Here is a 21696-nt window from a genome sequence, read left to right as displayed (position 1 = left end):
CCTGGAAAGTTGTTCTTTTTGCCCCTGCATCTCCCCTCTCTTTCTTTAGTCCACACCTTCAGTGATTCCTCCTTCCTGTGGGAGATGCTCCTCTCAGACTGCATTAGGCCGTCTCTCCCACCCAGGCCAAAGGCGGCTTCCTTCCCATGGCTGGGAGGAGCACCCCCACAGCCGCCGGCTGTGCCCGTCACCCCAAGAGCAGCTCTGGGGCCCAGGCACCTGTCTCCCCTCACTGCCCATCCCTCACCTGTCTGCTTCTTGAGGCTGATGTCCCTTCCCCAGATTATCCTCCCCATGCCGGTTTCACATACCTGCCAGCTCTACTTCCCACTGAACTCCCTACGCAGTGCACCCTCCTGTCCTGCAGCCCCTATGTCCTCTCCCTCTGAAAAGTCTGCTCTCAAGCTAAAAGGGGTCAGCTACTCCAGAGCAACTTCTGTGCAGTCCCATCTTACCTCAACGTGTCCCTCCAGGACCCCTGCTGCCCTCACCCCACGGCAGAATCTGCAGTCCAGAGTGTCCAAGCCATGGCCATTCAGTGACGCTCCGTGTTCCCAAGGCTTCTCTGACTTGCACTAAAGACTGCTCCCTGAAATTCTGTCCCCCCACTGTAAGGCAGGGATAGCCCTGGCTCCAGCCAGGACCTTGAGCACCTTCCCCTTTTGAGTGTGATGCATGCCTTTGGGTGAGGGCCATGATTTTTATGTGCATCTATAAAGAACCCCCATTAGTTAGGACTGTAAGATCCCAGGTCACCTGGAAGTTGTCACCCTGTAACACAGCACACTGAACAACACAGACACTAAGCAATAATAGCAACCCTTCTATAGCAGTTACCCTGTGCCATGGAGCTGAGATTCCAATCCAAGGCCATATGGCTCCAGAGCCTGCTCTGAGCTACTGCTCTCTGCTCCATGGATCCTTCCTCTCCACCATTCCTCTACCCCCATTTATCTTCTATCTGCTAGACATGAGGTATACAGGGGATTCCAAAACAAGCCAGTCGTAGTTTCTTCTTTGAGTGCATATGTGGTAGTTGAGAACTGCACTTAACCTCATAATTGTCATATAATCTAAGAAGCTGTAGACTGTAGAAAACCCCAAAGTGCTCTTAACTTTGCTTGGGGTGACAGTAGTGACAGAGATTGCTGGTGCATAATAATTGAACCATGTCTGGAAGGGTAGGTAGAAGCTGGACAGAAGCAATGTGGGGGGAGGGCTGTCCATGCAGAGGAACCGGCATGCACAAGGGCAAGGAGATCTGGAAGAGTATGTTGTCTGTGCAGAAAGAACATGGCTTGGTCTGCCTACAGAGCAGAGGAGAGGGACAAGGCTGAGAATGCGCAGAGAGGTGAATAGACAGGACTCTGCAACCATTTATGTAAATGAGGAGGAGGGGGAGGACTTTAGGATTCACCCTTTGGCAACTGGTGATCAGAATTACCATCTTTTCCAATTCGGGCATGATGGGGGATGGCCGGAGCAGAGGAAGGAAGCAAAGAAGTCAGGCCTGGGCACACTGAGTTTGAACACATCCTGGGAGCTGCTGGCAGTGCCTGACCCCCACATCAGCCCATCACTGGAGCAAGTGGCCTTCTCCTGAGTCACTCGCCCATCTGCCCCTCCCAGGTGCACCCGGAAGGAGCGCTGTGAGCGGTCCAGGGAACCCCGCAGGTTTGCCTCTGAGATGAAGCAGTGTGTCCGGCTGACTGTCCATCCCAGCAACATCTCCGTTTCCCAGTACAACGTCCTGGTAAGGGCAGTGGGATCTCTCTCCCCACCAAGAAGGGCAGCAACCTAGTGCCACTTGGGAAAGCTGGGCCACGCCTGGTCAGCAAAGCTTCTGGAGCAGAGGGAGGGGTGTAAAGAGTGTGTCCCTGGGGGTGGGAGAGGGGGACATGCACAGGAATGCTGGGGAAGAGGCTCTACACACAATAAGGAGAAAGACAGGGAAAACCATGATACCGCAAATGATCAAAAGCATGAACAAGAGGAGGGTGATGGGAAAGATACCTTTGCCTGTAAGATGGGAAAGATGTTTGTGCAGAGGGGGAAAGGGAGGTGGCTCCCATGTTCTCACCTGGGTACTTGGTATTGCCATTTTTCCAAGACTGGGGACAATAGAAGAGGGGCTTGATCCGCACTATCTCAGTCCTACCCACTTTCCACAGAAATACCCTAAACACTTACATTTCCCGGGACCAAATCCATTCAGATGTAACAAAGCTTCTTTTGTCTCCGACTCAATTCCCCCCACCCCTTCTCCATGTGCCCCTGTGATAAAATGGATCTTTCCCTCTATGTTAACACTGCCTCCTGTTTTGCTCTCTCGCCCTCTCTGGGCTCTCCCCTTTCTTCCTTGGTTACGTACCCTTCCTTTTCCCACTTTGTTCTCCCCTCTCCCCTTGCCGGGCTGTCCACAGCTGGTCCTGGAGACATACAATGTCCCGGAGCTGTCAGCTGGCGTCAACTGCACCTTTGAGGACCTGTCAGAGATGGATGGGCTGGTGGTAGGCAATCAGATCCAGTGCTACTCCCCGGCAGCCAGGGAGGTGCCCCAGATCATCACGGAGAACGGTGAGCGGCCCCAGGAGGTAAAAGTGGGCGGCCCGTCCTGCCCCGGTGAGAACTCAGGACATGGAGTGGGAGGGGGTGCTGAGGGAGCCTGCAGGCAGCAGAGGGTCGGAGGAGGGGAGGTGGCTTGGTGAAGAGGTTATAAGGAGAGGGGAGGGATCCCTTCATTGCCCTCAGAATTGACGGTTGAAACCCGGTAGCATCCAAGAGTTAACCTCATCCTAGGTGGGGAGCAGCTGCAGAGAGCATGGGTGGAGGGCAAGCCCCGGACAGCGACCGAGTTTGCTGGCTGAGTACAGAGATCGTACTGGAACTTGGGAGGGTTGGCATGGAGGAGCAGTGGGGGAGGAGAAAGCCGTCAGGAGCCCGGATGGGGGTTCTGGGGCTCATCTGGCTCTTTCCTGCTGCCTGCACCACTGGGTCTCTGACCTTGCATCAAGGCCCTCTCCTGCCCCGCCCTGCCTTCCCAGTGCGAGGACAGCCTTACTGGGAGGAATGGGAGTGGACAGAGGCCCAGCGCTAGTGAGGGACAGGCCCAGCCTAGGCAGACTGATTCCATGTTGGCCCTCCCCCTTGGGCTTGTCCCATTTGTTCTGAGCTGACTGATTGATGAGGCTCTTGGGGAAGGCACAGAGCAAGGCTGGAAGTGGGGCCTGGGGTCGGGGCTGTGAATTAGACATGGGCTCCGGCTCATCCCTGGCGCCAGCTGAGGATTCCAGGGATGCCTGCCAGAGTGGATGCCTGAGCCCACCAACGAAAAGGGTGTCAGAACAGGGTCTTTCTTTACAGAGATGGGGAATGAGCTTGAGTGTGCACGTACACACACATGCATGCAAGAGACGATGTGTAGCTGGTGACAGCATTGCCAAGGGTCAGTACTCGTGGTAGCTCATCAGTGTGTGTGTGTGTGTGTGCATGAGAGGAGCTGGTGAGCAAGTGAGGAGTGGGTGCCAGGGATACAATGTGACAGAAAGAATAGACCAGAACCTCCCTCTGAAGCTGCTTTCTGGGTTGTCCTGGGACTGGGCCCCACTGAAGCAAAGTCCTGTTAGAGCTGAGAGCATCTGCGGGTGAATGTTTCCCTTTTCTGGGGTGCATTACTTTCAGTGGGACCCCACGCAGGGCCTCGGGCCTCCCCTGACCTGGTGGCTGGCTCTGCCCTGCAGGGGACCACCATGTCGTCCAGCTGCAGCTCAAGTCAAAGGAGACAGGCATGACCTTTGCCAGTACCAGCTTTGTCTTCTACAACTGCAGCGTCCACAATTCGTAAGTCCCCCCACCCCAGCATCTCTCAGCTCCCTATTCCTGGGGTCAAGGTTCATCCAGAGATAGAAGACCACTGTTCACAAGGAGTTACCATCTAGAGGCCATGTAAGGAGGAGGGGGGATGAGATAGGTCCCTCCCCTGGTACTGACAGGATTAATGGAAAGAGGCTAAAATGAGCAGGGTGAGAGCCTGGGGGAGGGGATCCCCAAATCCCCAGCCTATGCATCTTCTCTGGCATAAATCTGCCTAACCTGATTCAGTGTCCACCATCTGTCGAGGAGAGGACACATCTCACCTGGAGACCAGAGCAGCCAGCACCCTGGGTGAGAGGAGGGCTCTGAGAGGGAGAGAGGCCCCCTTGTGTGCCCAGGTGAGGGCAGATGGGCCAAGTCACTGAATGTTCAGGTCTCCACTCTCCCCTGCCGGCTGGGTCAGGACCGAGGCTGACAAGGGTCAGGGGTGGCAGAAAAGTGCAGGCTGGGAGGGCTCTGGCCTGGGGGATCTGCATCTGGCTCCATCTCTGGCTCTGGCCCTGCTGGACTGAACCATCCACCTGCCCGGGGAAGGTATGGAGGACAGAGGCTCAGACGCTGGAGTCAGACCAGCTGGAAATGTAACCATACTATGTCCCAGTATCCTCTGTAAATGGGGAAAAGCAGTGTTCTTCCAGGATTGTCACCCAGATATTTAACAGCTGACAGGGCAACAGCACTGTCCCAGCAGGGCCGTCATTGGCTGCGCCACCCAGGTGCTGGGCCACCCTGGGGCAGCCCCTGCGCATCGGCGCATTCCGCTCGGAGGACGGCTGTGAGCTTAGAAGAGCGAGCAGGAGGGCGGCAGGTGGAGCGAGGTCTGGCCCGCCGTCTAGGCACGGCTCACATTTCTGCTGTTATCATGATATAACATATTATGTTATTATGATATTTCTTCTCTAAAATGATGGAGTGGGACCAGATTGAGAAGGTACGAGCCATTTTGTCACCATAGAAACCTTTCTCCAGCCAAAATTAGGTGTGGAATGCCAATATACAAAATGAATGGAAGTAGCAGCCACTGTGGCTGAGGGTTGAGGAGGCCTGGGCCCCCCCCCCCCAGGAGGCCCGCGCATGGAGCTCCTCATACAGTCTCCAGAGAAGGTTCATAGAAGCCACAGGGCCCCACAGAGCACAGCTTGAAAGCCACAGGATCCCATCTCCCAAAGCTCTGCCGCTTTAACATGCCGTTCTGTTTTCCTCTCCATACAGGACAAGCTAGCTAACGTAATCAAAGACATTTGGGGCTCTAGGCTGGTGGGATTTTGGGGTCTAGCTATCTGATTGTGGCAGCTGTGAGTCCAGAGCTCGGCTGTCTTTGGGATCCCAAGTAAAAAGTAGCCAGGCCTCCCAGCCAAAAACAAGTTGCTTCAACACTGGAATTCTCCATGGCTTCTTGCCACAGAGCGTCCCATGGCTTTACCACTACAAGGCTTAATCCCTCCCTCCCCTTCTGTTCCTTTAGGATAGTAGAATAGGTAGATGAAATCATGTGTGGAGTTTCCACCTGGTCTATAAAATGATTTTAAGCATCTACTATGTGCAAGGCAATGTGTTACTCATTAGCAGGGAGGATCAAAATTTAGTTAGACCCAAAGACTCAGTCCCTGCTGTCCAGGAGTCATGGCCTAGTGGCCCAGTAGATGAGCTGGCCAGTGATTCAGTGAAATACGATGCAGCAAGGCCAGTACTGTCCAGAATCAATGGGATAGGGGCCCTGGGTGACCAACTGTCTGTTAATCATAGGGAGAGGGGATGACCAGGTGGATAGGGACAATGGTGCTCCAGGTAGGAGGACAGCATGGGGAGAACACAGCCTGATCATGGTTGAAGCACCAAACATATGTGGAGACCATAGACTTGGATGTCATGAAGGGCCTGGCCTGCATGGCAAGGCATTTGGACTTTGCCCTGTAGTGGCAGGGAACCATGCTGGGTTTTTAAGGAGGAAAGAGCTCTTATAAAGTTGCCCTTGTTTCCTGGGGGTGAAGTGTGGTGGTGGGGTTGCCAACTGTTCAGGGGTTCATCTCAGTGAGAGGGCAGCCCCAGGACCATCCGCAGCCCAGGTGTGTCCTTGCAGATCCTTAACAGCTGAGACTTCAAGTCAGTTTGAATTAAAACTCAGTTCTTTTGCTTGCCCTAACACTTATGGGCTCTCTGGATGGGCCACTCTACTACAGACCTCATTGTCCCCAGTTCAGCAGAAGCTGGCACCATCCTGTAGGGATGGAAGGTGGTTGATTAGGCCCTTGGGGACCAAGGTTTTCACATACCTGAGCTAGGGGGAATAGGCCAGAGATTCTTGGCTTCCTAAGGACTTGGAGAGAAAAGGGATAGATTTGTCCAAGATGTGCTCTTCCCGAGTGTTTGAGGGTGGTTTCTCATACTATGCAAAAGTGTTCTGTAGACCCAAGGGTCTTTGGCCCTCTGCTTTGGGTTTACCCAGGTTCCATGATTTGTGCCTCTTCCTCCTCTATGCCCAGGTGCCTGTCATGCGTAGAGAGTCCATACCGCTGCCACTGGTGTAAATACCGGCACGTCTGCACCCATGACCCCAAGACTTGCTCCTTCCAGGAAGGCCGAGTGAAGCTGCCTGAGGTAGGTGCCAGCAGCCCCAGCAGTGAGCGCTGTGGCTGGAAGCGTGGGATGCATGCATCAGGCCTTCCCTTAAGAAGACGAAACAGGAGCACCCCCCAAGGCCCCCTGCTTCCTCCAACCCTGACTCACTAAGGGACCACCTGATGAAAGCAGTAAGCAAACCAAGTTCTGCCCTGGGCCAGTGGGCTGCAGGTCGGTCTTGGAGGTTCAGTTACAGGCAAAGGTGCAGTGCGGGTCACTCCAACCAGGAGGACTGTCTGTATGTCAGATGAGTTCTAAAACAATTCCAGAGAGATGAGTGTGTGTGTGAATGTGCATGTGTCTGTCTGGGAATAAGTGCACAGCAGGACTGTGCACAAGCTCCTCAGCTCTCCTTCAGAGCACTGTCCACAGAGCAGGGCTGGGATGAGAGAGGACAAGTTGAGTAAAAGGGAGAGAGGAGTAAGGACAAAAGAATGGTCAGCTTAGCAACCAGAGTGGTGATTCTCAAAATGTGGCTCCCAGGCCAGAGGCGTCAGCTCACATGCAAACTTGTTAGAAATGGAGCCCAGCTGGGTGAGACGCTCAGGGGAGGCAGGGGGAGGAGGCCCGCACCCTGAGCCTGCTGCACAGTCCAGGTGGGGAATCGCTGATGTGGAGGTGGGCTCCGTGGCTACAACACTGTGTTTCTATTCCCTCCTAATCTTTGTTTTTCTCCCTGAAAACTGTTCATCACTCAAATAGAAATGTTCTGTGGCTATGTGGTTACCTCTTCTAGGATGTAAGCTTGTGGGCAAGGACCTCAAAGAAAACAGGTGTGAAAATACTTGGAGAAGTCTGCGGTTGTCCAAACATTATGGTGTTTGTGTGACTCCAGACATTGGGCCAGTAATTCTGAATGGAGTGATTGCTTTAGAATGCTGTCATTGAGACTAGAAGGATATATGTATATGTGCAGTATTAGCTAGACCCTATTGAATGCAGGGGCAAAGCAGCCACGCTTGGCCTTCACTCTCTCAGCCAGCATTGGACTCAGACTGACTCAGAACCTCTTCACTCTCTCCCCCAGTCCTGGGTGCACCTTCCAGTCCCCTTCACATACCCACAAAGGTGCCAAAACCATGTGGCAAGTCCCGTAGCTGTGAGAGCGAGAACTCTCCTGGTACAGAAAGCGTAAAGGCTGTTTGGGGAACAAGCAGGGCATGGCAAGGACAGAGAGGCCAGCATGGTGCCCTCATCCCCTTCTCCCAGACTTCTGCCCCAGGAGGCACCCTACCTTTGGCCAAACCCTTAAAGGCAGAGGGCAGAAGGGGAAGAGTAAGGTGCACCTCATGGCCAGCACTGCTGTGCTGGGCTCTCCTCGCCCAGGGGGGAGTGACTGTGCCATGCGTGGCACCAAGAAGGCCCCAGCCCCAAGGCCGATCTTCCCCGGCTCTGACGGCAGAGTGGGCATTCTTAGGTTGAGAGTGGGCAGTGTGGTTCATTTTAAAGGTAAAGACAAGGAATGGTGGGGCTCTCAAGGGGAGAGAGTGGTCTGATTGACGGGGGGGACAGGTGGAGTAGACAAGAGAGAAACAAGGAAAGGAAAGGAAATAAAGAAAAGGTGGTGCGAGTCTGCAGGCAGTAAGCTCTCTCCCCCTGCAGTGGGGTTGGCCTGTGCCTACAAATGGCCACTCCAGAAAAGAGCCCCAGACCTAGGTTGCCTCTTCATGGGGAAAGGGAGGAAAAAGACTACATCTTAGTTTTCAATAGGAATGTGAATCCAGTGTTTTTGTCAGTTCTTTGCTCTTCTTTAAGACAAAATGGATCCAAAGCTAATAATATGGACATAGGTCTGATGGCCAAGAAGCAGACCACCGGCATGAAGACCCTGAACAAAGGCTATACAGTCTCCTGGAGCCGGAGCCTTTATCTTGGGGCATGGAGTCAGGAGCAGAAGAAGGTCTGTTGACCCACCCAGACCAGGGGCTACAGGCCCAAGAAGCATCCTCTTCTTCTTCTGTTCAGAAACCTGCAAGTTACTTGATGGGTGCAGAGACAGAGATTTTCAGCCCCCCTCCAGCCGTTCAGACTAGGGTGCCTGGCAGAGGGTTTATGTGTGGAGAGGTACAAGGATAAAATACATGAAAGCAGGAGCAGTTGACCTATCTGGTGGATTTCAAAGTTCCCCGATCATTTAATTACCTTGAAGGAGGTTTTCAAATTTCTGTTCTTTCTTTCTCGTCTGTTCCTCTTATCCGAAATTTCATTCTTTTAACTATATAAAAGAAGCTTGTATCTGCTGCTCAGAAAGACCAAAAAACAACTAGATGAGAATAAAACAAGAGCCCATCATGTTTCCCGGTTCAGTTCAGGGATTCTCCAGAAAAGAATGATGTCTTCAAGTGCCCAGATTGCAAGCGAGGCATGACATCCCTTCTGTACCCCAAAGGATGCTGGGGATTCAGAGCACCTCAGAGGGCGTGGTGCGGAGGCCATCCCTACTGGAAGAGGCCTGCAGGAGCGCAGCCCACAGAGAGACATAGAGACGACTAACCTACCGCTGCCACCCCCCACGTCTTTCCATTTCACCTGAGCCATTTCATGGTGAGCCTGGCAGGCTATGGCCGTGTGAGGCTTCCGATAACTTGGACGGAATTAACCTTCACTGCTCTCTTTCTTGTATATTTATTTTTTTTAAAAAGGAAGCTCTAAGGCTATCCATCTGGTACCTTCTACCCAGCTCGATACTAGGGCCATTTTGAATGTAACTGAGGAGAAGCTAGAGTTGACCACCTCGCGATAGTTGTCATAGCAGCATCTTCCTGGGAAATGTACCGAACAGAAAAGAAGCAAATAAATGTCTGTGGACTATTGACTGATGCAGCCATCATGGGTCAGTGGAAAGAGGTCATTCTCCTCAGGGATTAAAACAAAGCTCCTGGCTGCTAATGGAAATACGATGATTTTTTTATGTCGCTATTTTGGTGGTGTTTCTGGGAAGAGAAGGTAGCAGGAATAAGGGCTAACAAAGAAAATTACACTTTTTTAAAAATTTTGTTGAAGCCCCCCACCCCATGCAAATGTCCTCTCTCTCCACACCAGAGGAAGAACTTACTCATAGTGTGATGTTTGAGGCTTTGCTACATGTCACCTCTCCTTCTGTATTATGCAGTTTCTGAGCATTTCCCATGTGCAAAGCATTGTGAGAAGTATAAAGGTGGATGAGAGATTTGTAGATCTGTATTTAAGGTATGTAGAATGGGACCATTGGTCTATATTATCTCTAAAGTTCTGTAATTGTGAAGGGAAATAAGCCGGAAAACACTGAAGAGGAATCCATGCCCAAGAAGCGGTCTTTGAGGGTGAGTGTTCAAGGCCAGGCTTGGGTCTCCCAGTTGTGCCTAACGGAGGCTCACATTCAGCGGCAGGGCCCGCATCTCCCCCGGACAGCCAGGCCTAGCCTCTCCCTGTTGGGATGATTCTTCTGGAAGTCTTTGGGTTTTCATTCCCTTTCAACTTTTGAGTGTGGGGATGCAGACAGGGTCCTTTTGTTAGCCAAGAGGGAGGCTGCAGGTGGCCCTTCATCTGCCCGGCACCATCCTGTGTCCCCAGCAAGCCTTTCATTGCACGCCTTCCACTTGCAACACTGGCTTTGTTGATTGTTACCAGGGATGTTGAATTGCCTCTTTTTTTTTTTTTCCTGAACAAAGAATGTATTCAGGTGAAGTTATTGGTCTGGAAAAGAGAACTAGTCTATCATTGTTGTTATTGCATTAATGGCAGGTATTCTAGCATAATTATTAGAAATAGAGTACCCAATAAACATATGTCGTTTATAGTAACTATATTCCAGTTACAAGGAATGATTTTGTTTCAACTAATGATGGCATTGTGATAACAACCCTGGGTCTTTAGATCAGCTGCCAGATCCTGGGTACCAAAGAGAAGAGCGACAGGAAGGCCAGGGACAGCTGGACCGAGACGACGGAGTCTTCTGGCTCACCCCCTGTCCCCTGGGTTTCAGCTGAGGCTCCTCACTTCCCAGAGGAATGGCCTTTCATCAGGGCAGCTGGTATCGGGGCCACGTTCCCGCTCTACCCAGCTGGAGGGACCGCTGGTCCCCGAGCGGCTTTGGAATCTCCTCCTACGCTGACCTGAATCTCCCATCAGGCCCACACACTTACCAACAGTGATCCTTAGGGAATAAAGGTGAATTTCCATGGAAGAGTAAATCCACTGACAAGAATTTCTTCTTGAGGGACTATTTTATGGTTACTTCTCACCTAAACTAAGAAGCCAAGTGAGCTGCTACTGAAGCTCTGACCTCTGGGTACCAGACCAGATGGGCTCTGTTAGGAAGGCACATCGGCCCGTGGTGAACAGGCTCAGAGAGGTGGTCCCTGCAGGCCCTCTCTTCTTGACGTTCAACCAGAGTGCTTATTCCCAAGAACAGGTGTAAGATCAGAAGAGGCAAAATGAATTCTATTTGATTTCCAAAGCTGTGTTTGAAAGGGTCTTCTGATATCCCCTACCACCACCATGCCTCTGAGATGAATCCATAGCCAGAACAGGTACCATGAAATCCACTGATTCCAAAGGTCCATCCTCTCCCGGACTGAAAAGCTGGCAGGGCAAGGAAGGTCCTAGCCCCTGGCCTGCTGCTTGCTCTTGGTGCTGAAACAGGCCCCATGCCCTGAGACATGACACGTCTTGGGCATTTGCCCCCAACTGGACTTAGAGGGCAATCAGGCCAGCCCACCTTGTCAGTGGTTCTGCTTCCCTTCTGGCAGAGAAGCCATCCCCAGGACCCATCCCAAGGGAACAAAACCACCCTTCCCATGCCTGTCATCCTCCCTTGAGAAAACAGAGCAAATGCAGTGTAAGAACTTGCTCCAATCTGTGCGCCACCCCCACTCCAGGTAGTCTGTTACTGGCTTGCCGTATCTCCAGACAATTGCACTTTCCGTCGATTTCATCTGCTCTCTCCCTCTTGAGGTTATGGGTATTTCCTTTCTGTATTATTACTTTGCTCTCTCCATAAACCAGCCCATCATAGATCACATTAATGGCATTATAAACTTGAGGAACAGCAAGGAAATATATGGTGCATTACATTTTGTACTGGGCATCATGGGCCTAAGAAGGTGAGTATAAATTTGGGGGGTTGGTTAGGGCTAGGGCTGACTTCTTTGGAATTGATGGAGGCTGAGGTGACGTTAGCATGGAGAGGTGGCCTGCAAATCACATTCCGTAGCTGCCTCTAGGTACAGCCCCTGCCCTGCTCTCCCCAGAGCTCCACGTTCCCCCAGTCTCACTGTAACAACTAGAAGAATTAGGGACCTCATCTTGTAAACACACTGGGGGCTGTAAATCATGAGCTTACCACCCCATCCCCAGGCAGTACCGGCCCTAAAGGCAGCCTTTTCTCTCCCAGCTTGGCAACCGTCTTTATGTCTTTGTTCAATTATTTAAATAGGCAATGAAACCTCTGTATAAAGCAGCCACTGACATGCTGGACATGTAGATGGAAAGGCATCATTTCATACTTCAGCTTGGTGTTCCTGTCCCCTGCAATTAGCAGAGCTATCTTACTTCTGCATGCATTTCAGGGGAGACCAAAATATGCATGGGCTGGACAGTTGACCTGCAGCCCACTGGCTGCCTCCTGAAAGCCAAGACATCGAAGATTTCCTTTGGCCTTAAGCCATGGCCATTCCCACTGTCAGTCCATTCTTACAACTGCAGATCACAGCCACAGGCAAACGCTCTCCAAGGGAATCTGGTTCTTATTGTCCGCACTTGTCTCCAAATAATCTTGTGAATGCCGGGCTTTTCCACCCTCCAAGAGCTGGCGCATTCAAATGATAGTCCAGGGAAATATCTTCCTTGAAAACGTGAGGGCATTTAGGTTTTTGAGGAATTCTGTATGGAGGCTAGATCATCATCTGAGGACAAAGTCAGTAAGATGATCAGGTGAAATATTTTGTTGATGATCACTACAGGAAATGAGTGATGTAACAGTGTCCTTAGTTTCTTTATCATGAGCCAAGGGCGATCATATGTGTTGTACTATGAAACAAGGTAGCACACGGGAGATGTGTGTAAGGGGACGGAGGTGGTGGGATGTGCACTGGATTGAATCCTTGAAGCCTTGTACCATATTCATTAGACTCCTAACAGTACCACAGACAGCCTACCGGAGCCATACCCACCTGTATGACCGTACCAGGTTGCAGTGTACCAGTTTTTTAAATAGTAAAATAATTCCATACTGATAGGTAAATGGCCACTTCCAGAAGGCCAATTTCCCCGACAAAGTCCCTGGGTCCCTCCAGCACTCATTCAGTTGGTTGGTATTATGAACACCTTTGAGCTTTGAGCTAGTTAAGCAGGTATTGTTATCCCCATTTTAGAGAAGGGAAAACCAAGCCTCAGAGGGGTTATATAATGATGTATACCAGGTCACCTGTTGAGTTAATAGTAGAATTGGGATATTTATGGAATCCAGAGCAGCCTCTTCAGTTTATGGACGAGGATACTGGGAGGGTTTGAGGGACTTGCTGAAGGCCACATGGGTGGCTGGTGGAGGTCCTGTCTTGGGGCGTGGAGACCAAGCAGCTTCAGAATGTCTCCTTCCAGAAGAGGGTGACATCTGTTAGGAGAGCAGTAGATGGAACTGGGACCTGCCTCCCCGTGCCCCTTATATTTGGGGCACTTGGAGCTGTTGAACTTGTCAGACTCTGAAGCCTAGACATGGTGAAATCAGGTAGACAGTGGGGGCTGAGAGGGGGTTTATAGAAATGCACGCGGAGGCAGATCAGGGAGACGGAGCCTTTGGAACTGAGGTGAGAGAAGGGAGTAGACAAGTGTCAAAGTGCAGCCCGAACTGGGGGTACAGGGCGGCAGGTACAGGGACAAACAAACATCTGTTGAATGCTTGCTCCCTCTGGGCCAAACGCTTTATGGGTAGTAGTTCATGGAATCTTCCCACATGTCCTTTGAAGGAGAAGTTTCTAATTCCCCTTTATAGTTAAGCCAAGCAGTGATTAGAGCTCTTTCAAAACTCTGAGATGAGCAGGAGGAAATAGATTTGCCCTCGTAGTTACAGGATTCCCCAGCCAGGCTCTTCCTCATCAGGGACACCCGCAGGCAAGGAGGGGGTCTGGGTGGCCCGAGAGTCCAGCCCACAGGGGAAGGGCTCCGAAACCGGGCTTCAGCCGCGAGTCATGGAGAAACACGGAAGTTTCTCTGACATTTCCCACAAGAGCAGACTTAGGGGGAGTTTTTTACCTGACATCCCAGCACGAGGTGGGGCAGGCCCTGGGAGCTTGGGGGTCAGCTGGGGGAGTGTGGGGGCAGCATGGCGGCATGGTTCCTTCATGCCTTGCTGCGGAGGGAAAAATTGCCATTTTACGTTTCAATTAGGAGGGACACTGGGGTCAATCAGCAGTGCCACCAGAGGAAAATGGGCCCAGCCCAGACCTGGGCCTCTCCAATTATTATTAATGAACTTACTCTCAGAGCTGCCAACCTTTTTATATGCAAACTAGGCCTTTATAGGGCCACTGGCAATCAGGACTCATTAAAGAACTCAGAAGGAGCCTCAGTGAAGAATCTTACAGGGGAAGAGAGAGAGGCTCATGCTTCCACCCACATCCTGGACTAGAACCAGGCCAGACTGCGGGCAAGGCTCCAGCCTGGCACAGGAGGGTCCTGCAGCTCCCTAGTCCTGCTGGCCTCAGGGAGATGCTTGCTGACCAGCCACCCTACCTGAGGGGGCCCCACCCGCCCACAGGAACTTGCTCTTTCATTAAAGGGAGGAAAGATGCTGGGTTGGCACCTAGCTGCTGATTCTGAGCCCTCATTTGTCCTCTCCCTGCCCCTGTGTCTGCTTTGCAATGTAAAAGCGATCCATTAGGTTGGTTCCAAGGACTCGCAGATCCCAGACTCCCTCAGAGCCGCGTTCGTGGGTAAGCAGTGTTTTGCTGTTGGGGGTGGAGGCGAGACGCAGCACTTCTCTTTCTGCAAATGCACCCACAGACCGAGCTCCTCATGCAGCTGTGGGTGTAGCAGGAGGGCGTCAGACCCCGTGCATGCTCTAGGTGGAGGGAGGGCTGCCAGGGCCCCAGGAAGGAGGAGGAGCGGAGCTGGCTTTTCATAGATCTTCTCTCCTGATTCCCCAACATCACACACCTCCTGCTCCAGTCCCCAGCTTTATCCTTTCCATAAAATCGCTCATTCTCTGTGCATCCCACCTTCTCATCTCATCAGAGCAGCATAGTGAGATGGAAGCTGAGGCCGGGAGACAGTACAGAATTGTTGACACTCTCTCTCAATGTGGACCTCAGGGTCTCCGGAGACTCGTGTGCTTTAGAGCCTCAGGACCATATTCAGGGTTCAGTACTCCACCCCCTTCCCCTCCTGCTGGCCTGCCTCCCTGCTGTGCCTCTTTGTTTTATTTATTTATATGTAAGTGTGGTAAAATACAGCATATCATACAATTTACCATCTTAGCCATGTTAAGTGTACAGTTCAGTGGCATTAAGTACATCACATCACTGTGCAGCCATCGCCGCCCTCCCTCATCAGCCACCACCAGCTCTCCAGAACTTTCTCATCTTCCCCAGCTGAAATTCTGTACCCATTAAAAACACTAATTCCCCATTCTCCCTCCCCCAGAAACTACCATCCTGTCTCTATGAATTTGACAACTCTACGTACCTCCTAGGAGTGGAATCGTGTCCTACTTGCCCTATTGTGAATGCTTATTTCACTTAGTGTAACGTTTTCAAGATTTGTACATGCTGTACGGTATGTTAAAACTTCCTTCCTTTTAAGGCAGAATCATAAACCGCTGTATGTATGTATACATTTTGTTTGGCCATTCATTCATCAGCGAGCACTTGGGTTGCTCCCACCTCTTGGCTGCTGTGATCTGGGTGTACAAGCATCTGCTCTTGTCCCTGCTTTTAGTCTTTGAGTGAATGCCCAGGAGTGGGGTGGCTGCATTTGCTGTTCCTCTCCCGCTGCAGTTCAGGATGAAAGCGTGCGTGGCCTGGAGGAGAGGAGAAGGGTTTAGTTTAATGGGACTGGGGCGCCTGCTCCCTGAAGCAGTGTCCCAACAGCGCCACAGCAGGAGCAGTGTGGGGTTGATGGAGCTGCCTGAGGGTGCTCAGGCTCTGCTTGTGTTTGCAGAAGGCCTCACTCTTGCCCACACCAGTCAAGCCTGGAATACTGATGCCCTTCTACCCAGCTCCTGAGAATCCAGATTCTGCCTCCCAGCTAGGCAGAGCACCCACACTCCTTATTTGACCCCATTCTCCCTGAGCCCTCCCTGGACAGGGCTGACTACTCCAGGGAAAGGGACCCTGGCCATTCATTGCCTCCATCCACCAGGACCTCCAGGGCCCGCTCAGCTCCAGGAGTATGCGTGCCCGCTGCTGGCCTCTAGGAGGCACACAGTGCACATCTGTTCCGAGGGCATTTCTTGGGGTCAGGCCCTCCCAAGAGCTCAGTCAGAAGCTTCTGGATTTAAAAGGTCTCTGGGGCTCATTCCAGAACATTCCCAAATGCCAGGCTCAGCCCATGTATGGAAGTCCTTCCTGGCCCCCTGGCTGTGTGGTCCAGACTCACATTCAGAGTCCCACGGCCCAGGGCTTTGCCTCACCGTGGAGCTGCTCATGTGGGCCCCTCTGTCCCAGCCTTGGCAGCTTAGAACTGAAGCAAATGGGTCATCAGTCCGAAGAGGGACAGGACGCCCAGCCAGCAGGGCCTTTCTCTGCTAGGGTAGGAGGGATGCCAGGAGGAGTCCACAGGAGTGTCTGAGTCTGCAGTACATTCACATGGACCCTAAAGAGGGCAGGGGTGGCTTCAGTGAGAAGCGGCCTCGAGATGGTGACTCTGGGGCCCAGGATTCCTCAGTCCCATTCCCTCCCACACAGTGGCTGGGGGTGGGCACCAGTGCCTAAGCCTGTGCGTGGCACACATCCGGATTATGCCCAGAGAGGCACCAGCACCTCTAGCTTCCTGCTCCCCAGCCTGAGCCATGCTCTCCATCCCCAGGACTGCCCCCAGCTGCTGAGAGTGGACAAGATCCTGGTGCCCGTGGAGGTGATCAAGCCCATCACTCTGAAGGCCAAGAACCTGCCCCAGCCACAGTCGGGGCAGCGTGGGTATGAATGCATCCTCAACATCCGGGGCAGTGAGCAGAGGGTGCCCGCCCTGCGCTTCAACAGCTCCAGCGTGCAGTGCCAGAACACCTCTGTGAGTGCCCCAGCCCGCTCTGAGCAGTCTCAGCTCTCTGCAGCCACCCCCGTCGTCGTTCTTCTCAAGAGCCAAATGGGCTCAGCTCTGCAGGATTTTCCTGAACACCCACGAAACTGCTTAGCTCCCCACCTAACTACTTCCCCCAACCCTGCTTGCCCAGCCCAGCCCCGCCCTTACATCCGCTGGGCTGCGAGGTCACCAAGTGTCTGCCCACAGCTGTGGCCTGTTGTGTTACAAGGGTCCCCTGGTCAAGACAGAAGCTGTGATGGGAGAGGCTTTGGACCACCCATGGGGCCGTGGAGCACTGTTCGCCAGCAGATGTGTTTGCAGGGTGGGCCAGGCTGGAGGAACATTCACGTCCATCCTCTTCCCTAAGAGGAGCTCCAGGAGCCCTGGGTCTGCCTTCCTCCAGGGCTGACCCGAGCACCTTATCAGAGTCCACAAAGGCCCACCGATGCCTTCACACTACCAGAGGCCAGTTCCCAGCACAGGAGGCTTCTGAAACAGACCAGGCTCCAGCCAAGAGTGCTGGATTAGGACAGAGCTAGCCAGAGGTGTGCTGCACAAACCCTTTCCAGTGCTTAGAAAATCCACATTAGGTCCGTGCCCAGCTGCCAACGCATCATGTCAACTGCTGTCACTGTCCCCAGGTCCCAGGCAGCGTCCCCTCACCATGCCCTGCCCTTCCTGCCTGCTTACCCCTCTCCTGACCTTGTTTGGCCTTCCCGGCCCCTGCTCTGTTTTCTCGTGCTCTTTTCTGGTCTACTTCTGTGCACCCAGATGCTCAGAAACAAACATTAGACTTACAGACTTGTGACATTTTTGAGCTATAAGAGACATGAACGTCCTTCCTCAATGTGCAAGAAAGAAACTGGAGCCCCAGAAGAAGGGGCAGATCTAGGTTGGTGGGGCTGAGAGTTGTTCTATTTGGGGGACCTTCTTTAAGAATGAAATATAATAAATACAAAATGAGATGCACGGGCAGACCTTAGAAGGAGCTAAAGTTCCACGCACTTTGCATAATCTGCCCCTACCCAGAGGGTAAGTGCCACATTCAAGGTCACACAGCTAGTGAGTGGCAAGGCTGGGCCTGGATGCAGGGTCCCCTCCTGTGTCCCACTGCCTCCCACTCATCCTTCTCATTGCTTCTGGTGCTTATATGTGGTGACTGCTTAGGGGATGTGATGTGGGACCAGGAGAGTCCTGGATAAAGCGGTTCATGGGAGCACCTCACCCATCCTGCAGTAAGCAGTCTAGGAGTAAATGGAGCTCAGAGAAGCCTACACACTTACCCAGTAGCACTCAGCATTACAGGGAGTAAAGTGACAGTTGCTCTCCTGGCTTCTGAAACCCCAGAAGCATCCCCACAGCACCCAGGTGGCCAGGCTATTTTGCAGATTTCCAGATTAAACCTACTAGCAAAGGCGATATTGAAAGCACCTCTTGCTTCCCCATAAGTCCTGAGGCCAAGCTGACCAGCCCCGAGGGCTTGGATCAAATGATTCTTCCCCAAATAAGCATGCCCCTGGTGGAGGGGAAAGCCTGAGGCCCACGTGTGGTCAGCAGAGGGCAGGTAGGGGTTTCAGATCACAGGGAAAGCAATCTTACTTCCTCAGAGAAGCTGCCCTTGGGATGTGGGCCGCAGGCATGTCAGGAGGGAGGACAGAGTCCTTAGCCTCTGATGGTCAAGCCCTCAGTTCCCCGGATGCCCTAACACTGGGCCCCACAGCCCACACTTCAGCCGACTCAATTAAATAGGCAAGGGTACCCAGATAACAGTCTGAATTCATCCTATAAACCCCCTTGTCAGAGCTCCATCCACGCCTTGGAACTCACTGCCATTCTCTTTACCGCTAGAACTGAAGCCTATTGTGTGCAGATGTCCTCAGCGTTCCTAAGCCGAGGCCTGAATCAATGAACTAGCCCATTAGGGGTCGTGCTGCCCCCAATGTGGGGGCACAGCCAGAGCCCTGACAGGTGAGCGCTGGGCAGGTGTGGGCCAGGCCTCCTCCTCTGCTGGGCCCCCTCGGGGTGCCTGGTGCTGGCACCCTTGCCAGGTCCAAACAACAAAGAAAATTACGGTGGGCATCTGCTTGGTTTAAATCTTGGGATTTCCTTACGTGGGAATTTCATGTCCAGAAGCCTCATGCCCCAGGACTATGGTCAATTCTGCTTCCAGCCCCTGGGGCCCCACGCTCTCCATGGGGGCCCATGGGGGTGGGCGTCCTGCCCGATTGCCCAGCCTCCTGAGTATGTGGACTCAGGCACCTCCAGATACGCTTCCAGGAGACCACAGTGGGAACATGACACTGGAGCTCTGGTCACCAAGCCGAGGTGACTTTTAAGCTCTGGCCCATCCGCTGTGTTCCCCACAGGAGCTGGGAGAGCTCGTGCCGCCTGGAGTCAGGAGTGGGGGGCTGCAGCCTCCCCGCCCACATGGGCCAGTCCTCAGCACGTCCAGGCTGCTGCTCCCAAGGCTCAGCTGACTTTACCCTCATGCCTTTTTTGTCTCACCACCCTAGTGAGGAAGGGGATGGGGAAATTTGTCTACCACTTTAAAACCTTAGAAACTGAGGCAACAGGATATATACCCCACAGAGTAGATTCCAGGAGAAATCCCCTCTACCTACAAGGACCCACTGGAATCACACAGTTCAGGGGGGCTCAGCTCTGATGCCCTCAGGAGCCTATCTTTGCAGGGGGACAGTGGGACTTGAGGATGGGCCAGGATACCACTTGCCATCAAGTGACTGGCTTCAAATTTTGGTGGGTCATAATCACAGGCAAGCTTCCCTTACCGTAGTTACAGAAAACAGCACACCATCAGGGCAGGAATACACCTGAGAGAGAACCTACTTGAGCCTGTGACAGAGTGGGGGGCTGGTGGGAGGGGGGGGTCTTGAAGCCCAGAGAGGGCAAGTGAGAAAGCCCAGGCCACACAGCAAGTAAGTAGCAAATTCAGAACTTGAATCAGTGTCATAACACAGCTCCTAGTCAAAGGTTGGGCAAAACTTAGCCTCTGAGCATGTTATCCCCAGCCTTGGTGTTATCCTGGGAGCAGGATCTGATGGGCATCACGGAGGGTTGTGGAAGAAGAGCTACCCTTGTTCCACCTCCCAACTCTGTAAGCTCTCTGGTGTCAGTCAGGGAAGAGGGCGAAGGAGCTCAGAGAAACCCCACCTTTGTGATGGCAGAGGGAGGTGGGTGACAAAGAGGTCTCAGAGGACAGCAGAGAAGGAAAAGAGAGACACGGGAAAAGGCTGCACGGGCCTGACCCTGGACTGGCTGGGCAGACAGGTTGCTTCCAGCCCACTGTGTGGGGACAGGCCCTCAGGCAGCAGGCGGAGTGGGGAGCACCTGTATTCTTGAGCTTCTTCAGACCAAGGCTCTAGGGAAATGTCAAGTGCTGCTAGTTATAGTGCCCAATACCCACCTTGGCCACTGGCAGTCACACTAGTAAGTGGGCCACGGGGACAGCCGGCCAACTAGAGTGTTGGCCTTGAGGCCCTGAGGCTCCAGGCCCAGCGTCCACTGACCCACATGGGCCTGACGTTTACCCCACTTTACCACATGCAATATGAGGATGGGGAGCTCACTGGGAGGTTACTTGTCCCCCTTATGCTTTATTGGAGCCCAGCTGGGAACAGGTCTGCTCAGCCCTCTGAGGTCCTGGACATGGACACAGCACACACAGGCATCTGAGGTTGTTCAGATTTATCTGCCCAAATGGTTCCACTTCCCAGCATATCTCAGAGCTCAGGACAAGGGGATGGTTGAAGGAAAGAGTATCCAAAGTGTATAGAGATCTTGTCTGCTTTAGAAGGTAGAGAAACTGAGGTTCACACTTTTCCAAGGTAATGAGCGATGTCATCCGCTAGCCAGGCCATGGTGTGCCAGACCTTGATTGAGACACTTAACCTTCTCGCCCCTGGGAGCCTGAAACACTCTTCTGTCAGCTCTGGGCTTTGTGCAGATTAACTGCCTGCTGATTACAGAGAGCTATATAAATGCTAAGTGGAGCAGAACTGGGGAGGCCTGGGGGATGGGAGCCAGTGGTCCAGGCTCCCCAGCTGTTGATCCCCTCCCCTTGCAGGATGCAGGTCCTTGGAAAGAGAGGGCATCCAGGAAAGAGTGTGACTTCCCTAGAGACTGAGGGGGCGGTGAGGGGCACCCGGGTTAATGATTTCTGTAATATTTCATAGCCAAGATCCTCAGAATGGGGAGGAAAAAAAGAAAGCAAAACCTAAATATTCAATCCTTAAAGTCTTTTTTACTCTCAATTTTCTTCAAAAGGAAAATGCATGTACACACACACATGCACTTCAGAACACATCAGCATTCTCATATGCATACATCTCCATATGTACCCAGGGTCTGGCACATAAACACTCAATAAACGGCTGCTATTATTATTCCACATAAACATAAACATAGGCAATACAAACATATTTTTGGACCTCATCCCCAGTGTGTATACACAGATTAAAACACAATAATACACGATTGCTGATTCCCTGTGATAGGCACTGTGCTCAGACCACTGGGTGGTTATCTCAAACCCTCCCAACAATCCCATGAGCCATGCATCCTTTGTAATTCCCACCTTACGAGTGGAGAGGCTGAGACTTAGATCATTTGCCCTGAGACTTAGATCACACAGCTGGTCACTGCAGAGCCACTTCATGGCAGCATATGTGCATGTGTGCACATGCATGTATGAGGACACGGATAATACAGATGTGTGCACTGGCCTCTTTGCAAGTTCGGCCAGCACATGAACACATTTGTGCACATAGATGCATGCAGACATATGCAGAATTTTTTGCCTTTCTGTCTGGGAGATTTTGGGGCTGTTCTGAGAGAGGCCTAAAGGTTCTATTGATCTGTGGCCAAGAGGCTCCTAGTCACCACCTGCTTCTGCTTTGGGTCCTGCCCAGACCCAGCCTGGGAGGTAGGAGCCAGGCTCTCGTCCTGCATAGGCACCACCAGCGTCCCTCC

General features: G+C 52.5%; 1 protein-coding gene across 1 annotated transcript in view; it reads left to right on the top strand.

Moving 5' to 3' along the window:
• Nucleotides 1–21696, top strand: part of PLXNA4 (plexin A4) — a 441960-nt gene that overhangs the window by 349754 nt on the left and 70510 nt on the right. Inside the window, exons 6-10 of the mRNA XM_057504773.1 lie at nt 1630–1753; nt 2424–2577; nt 3741–3840; nt 6357–6471; nt 16495–16695. Coding sequence (XP_057360756.1) covers nt 1630–1753; nt 2424–2577; nt 3741–3840; nt 6357–6471; nt 16495–16695 — 694 coding nt within the window. The remainder of the gene's footprint in view (nt 1–1629; nt 1754–2423; nt 2578–3740; nt 3841–6356; nt 6472–16494; nt 16696–21696) is intronic.

This window comes from Manis pentadactyla, chromosome 7 (genome assembly GCF_030020395.1).
Source record: "Manis pentadactyla isolate mManPen7 chromosome 7, mManPen7.hap1, whole genome shotgun sequence".
NCBI classification, from domain to species: Eukaryota; Metazoa; Chordata; class Mammalia; order Pholidota; family Manidae; genus Manis; species Manis pentadactyla.
The sequence above is the reverse complement of the archived record's forward strand: the minus strand, read 5'-3'. Positions and strand labels throughout refer to the sequence as shown.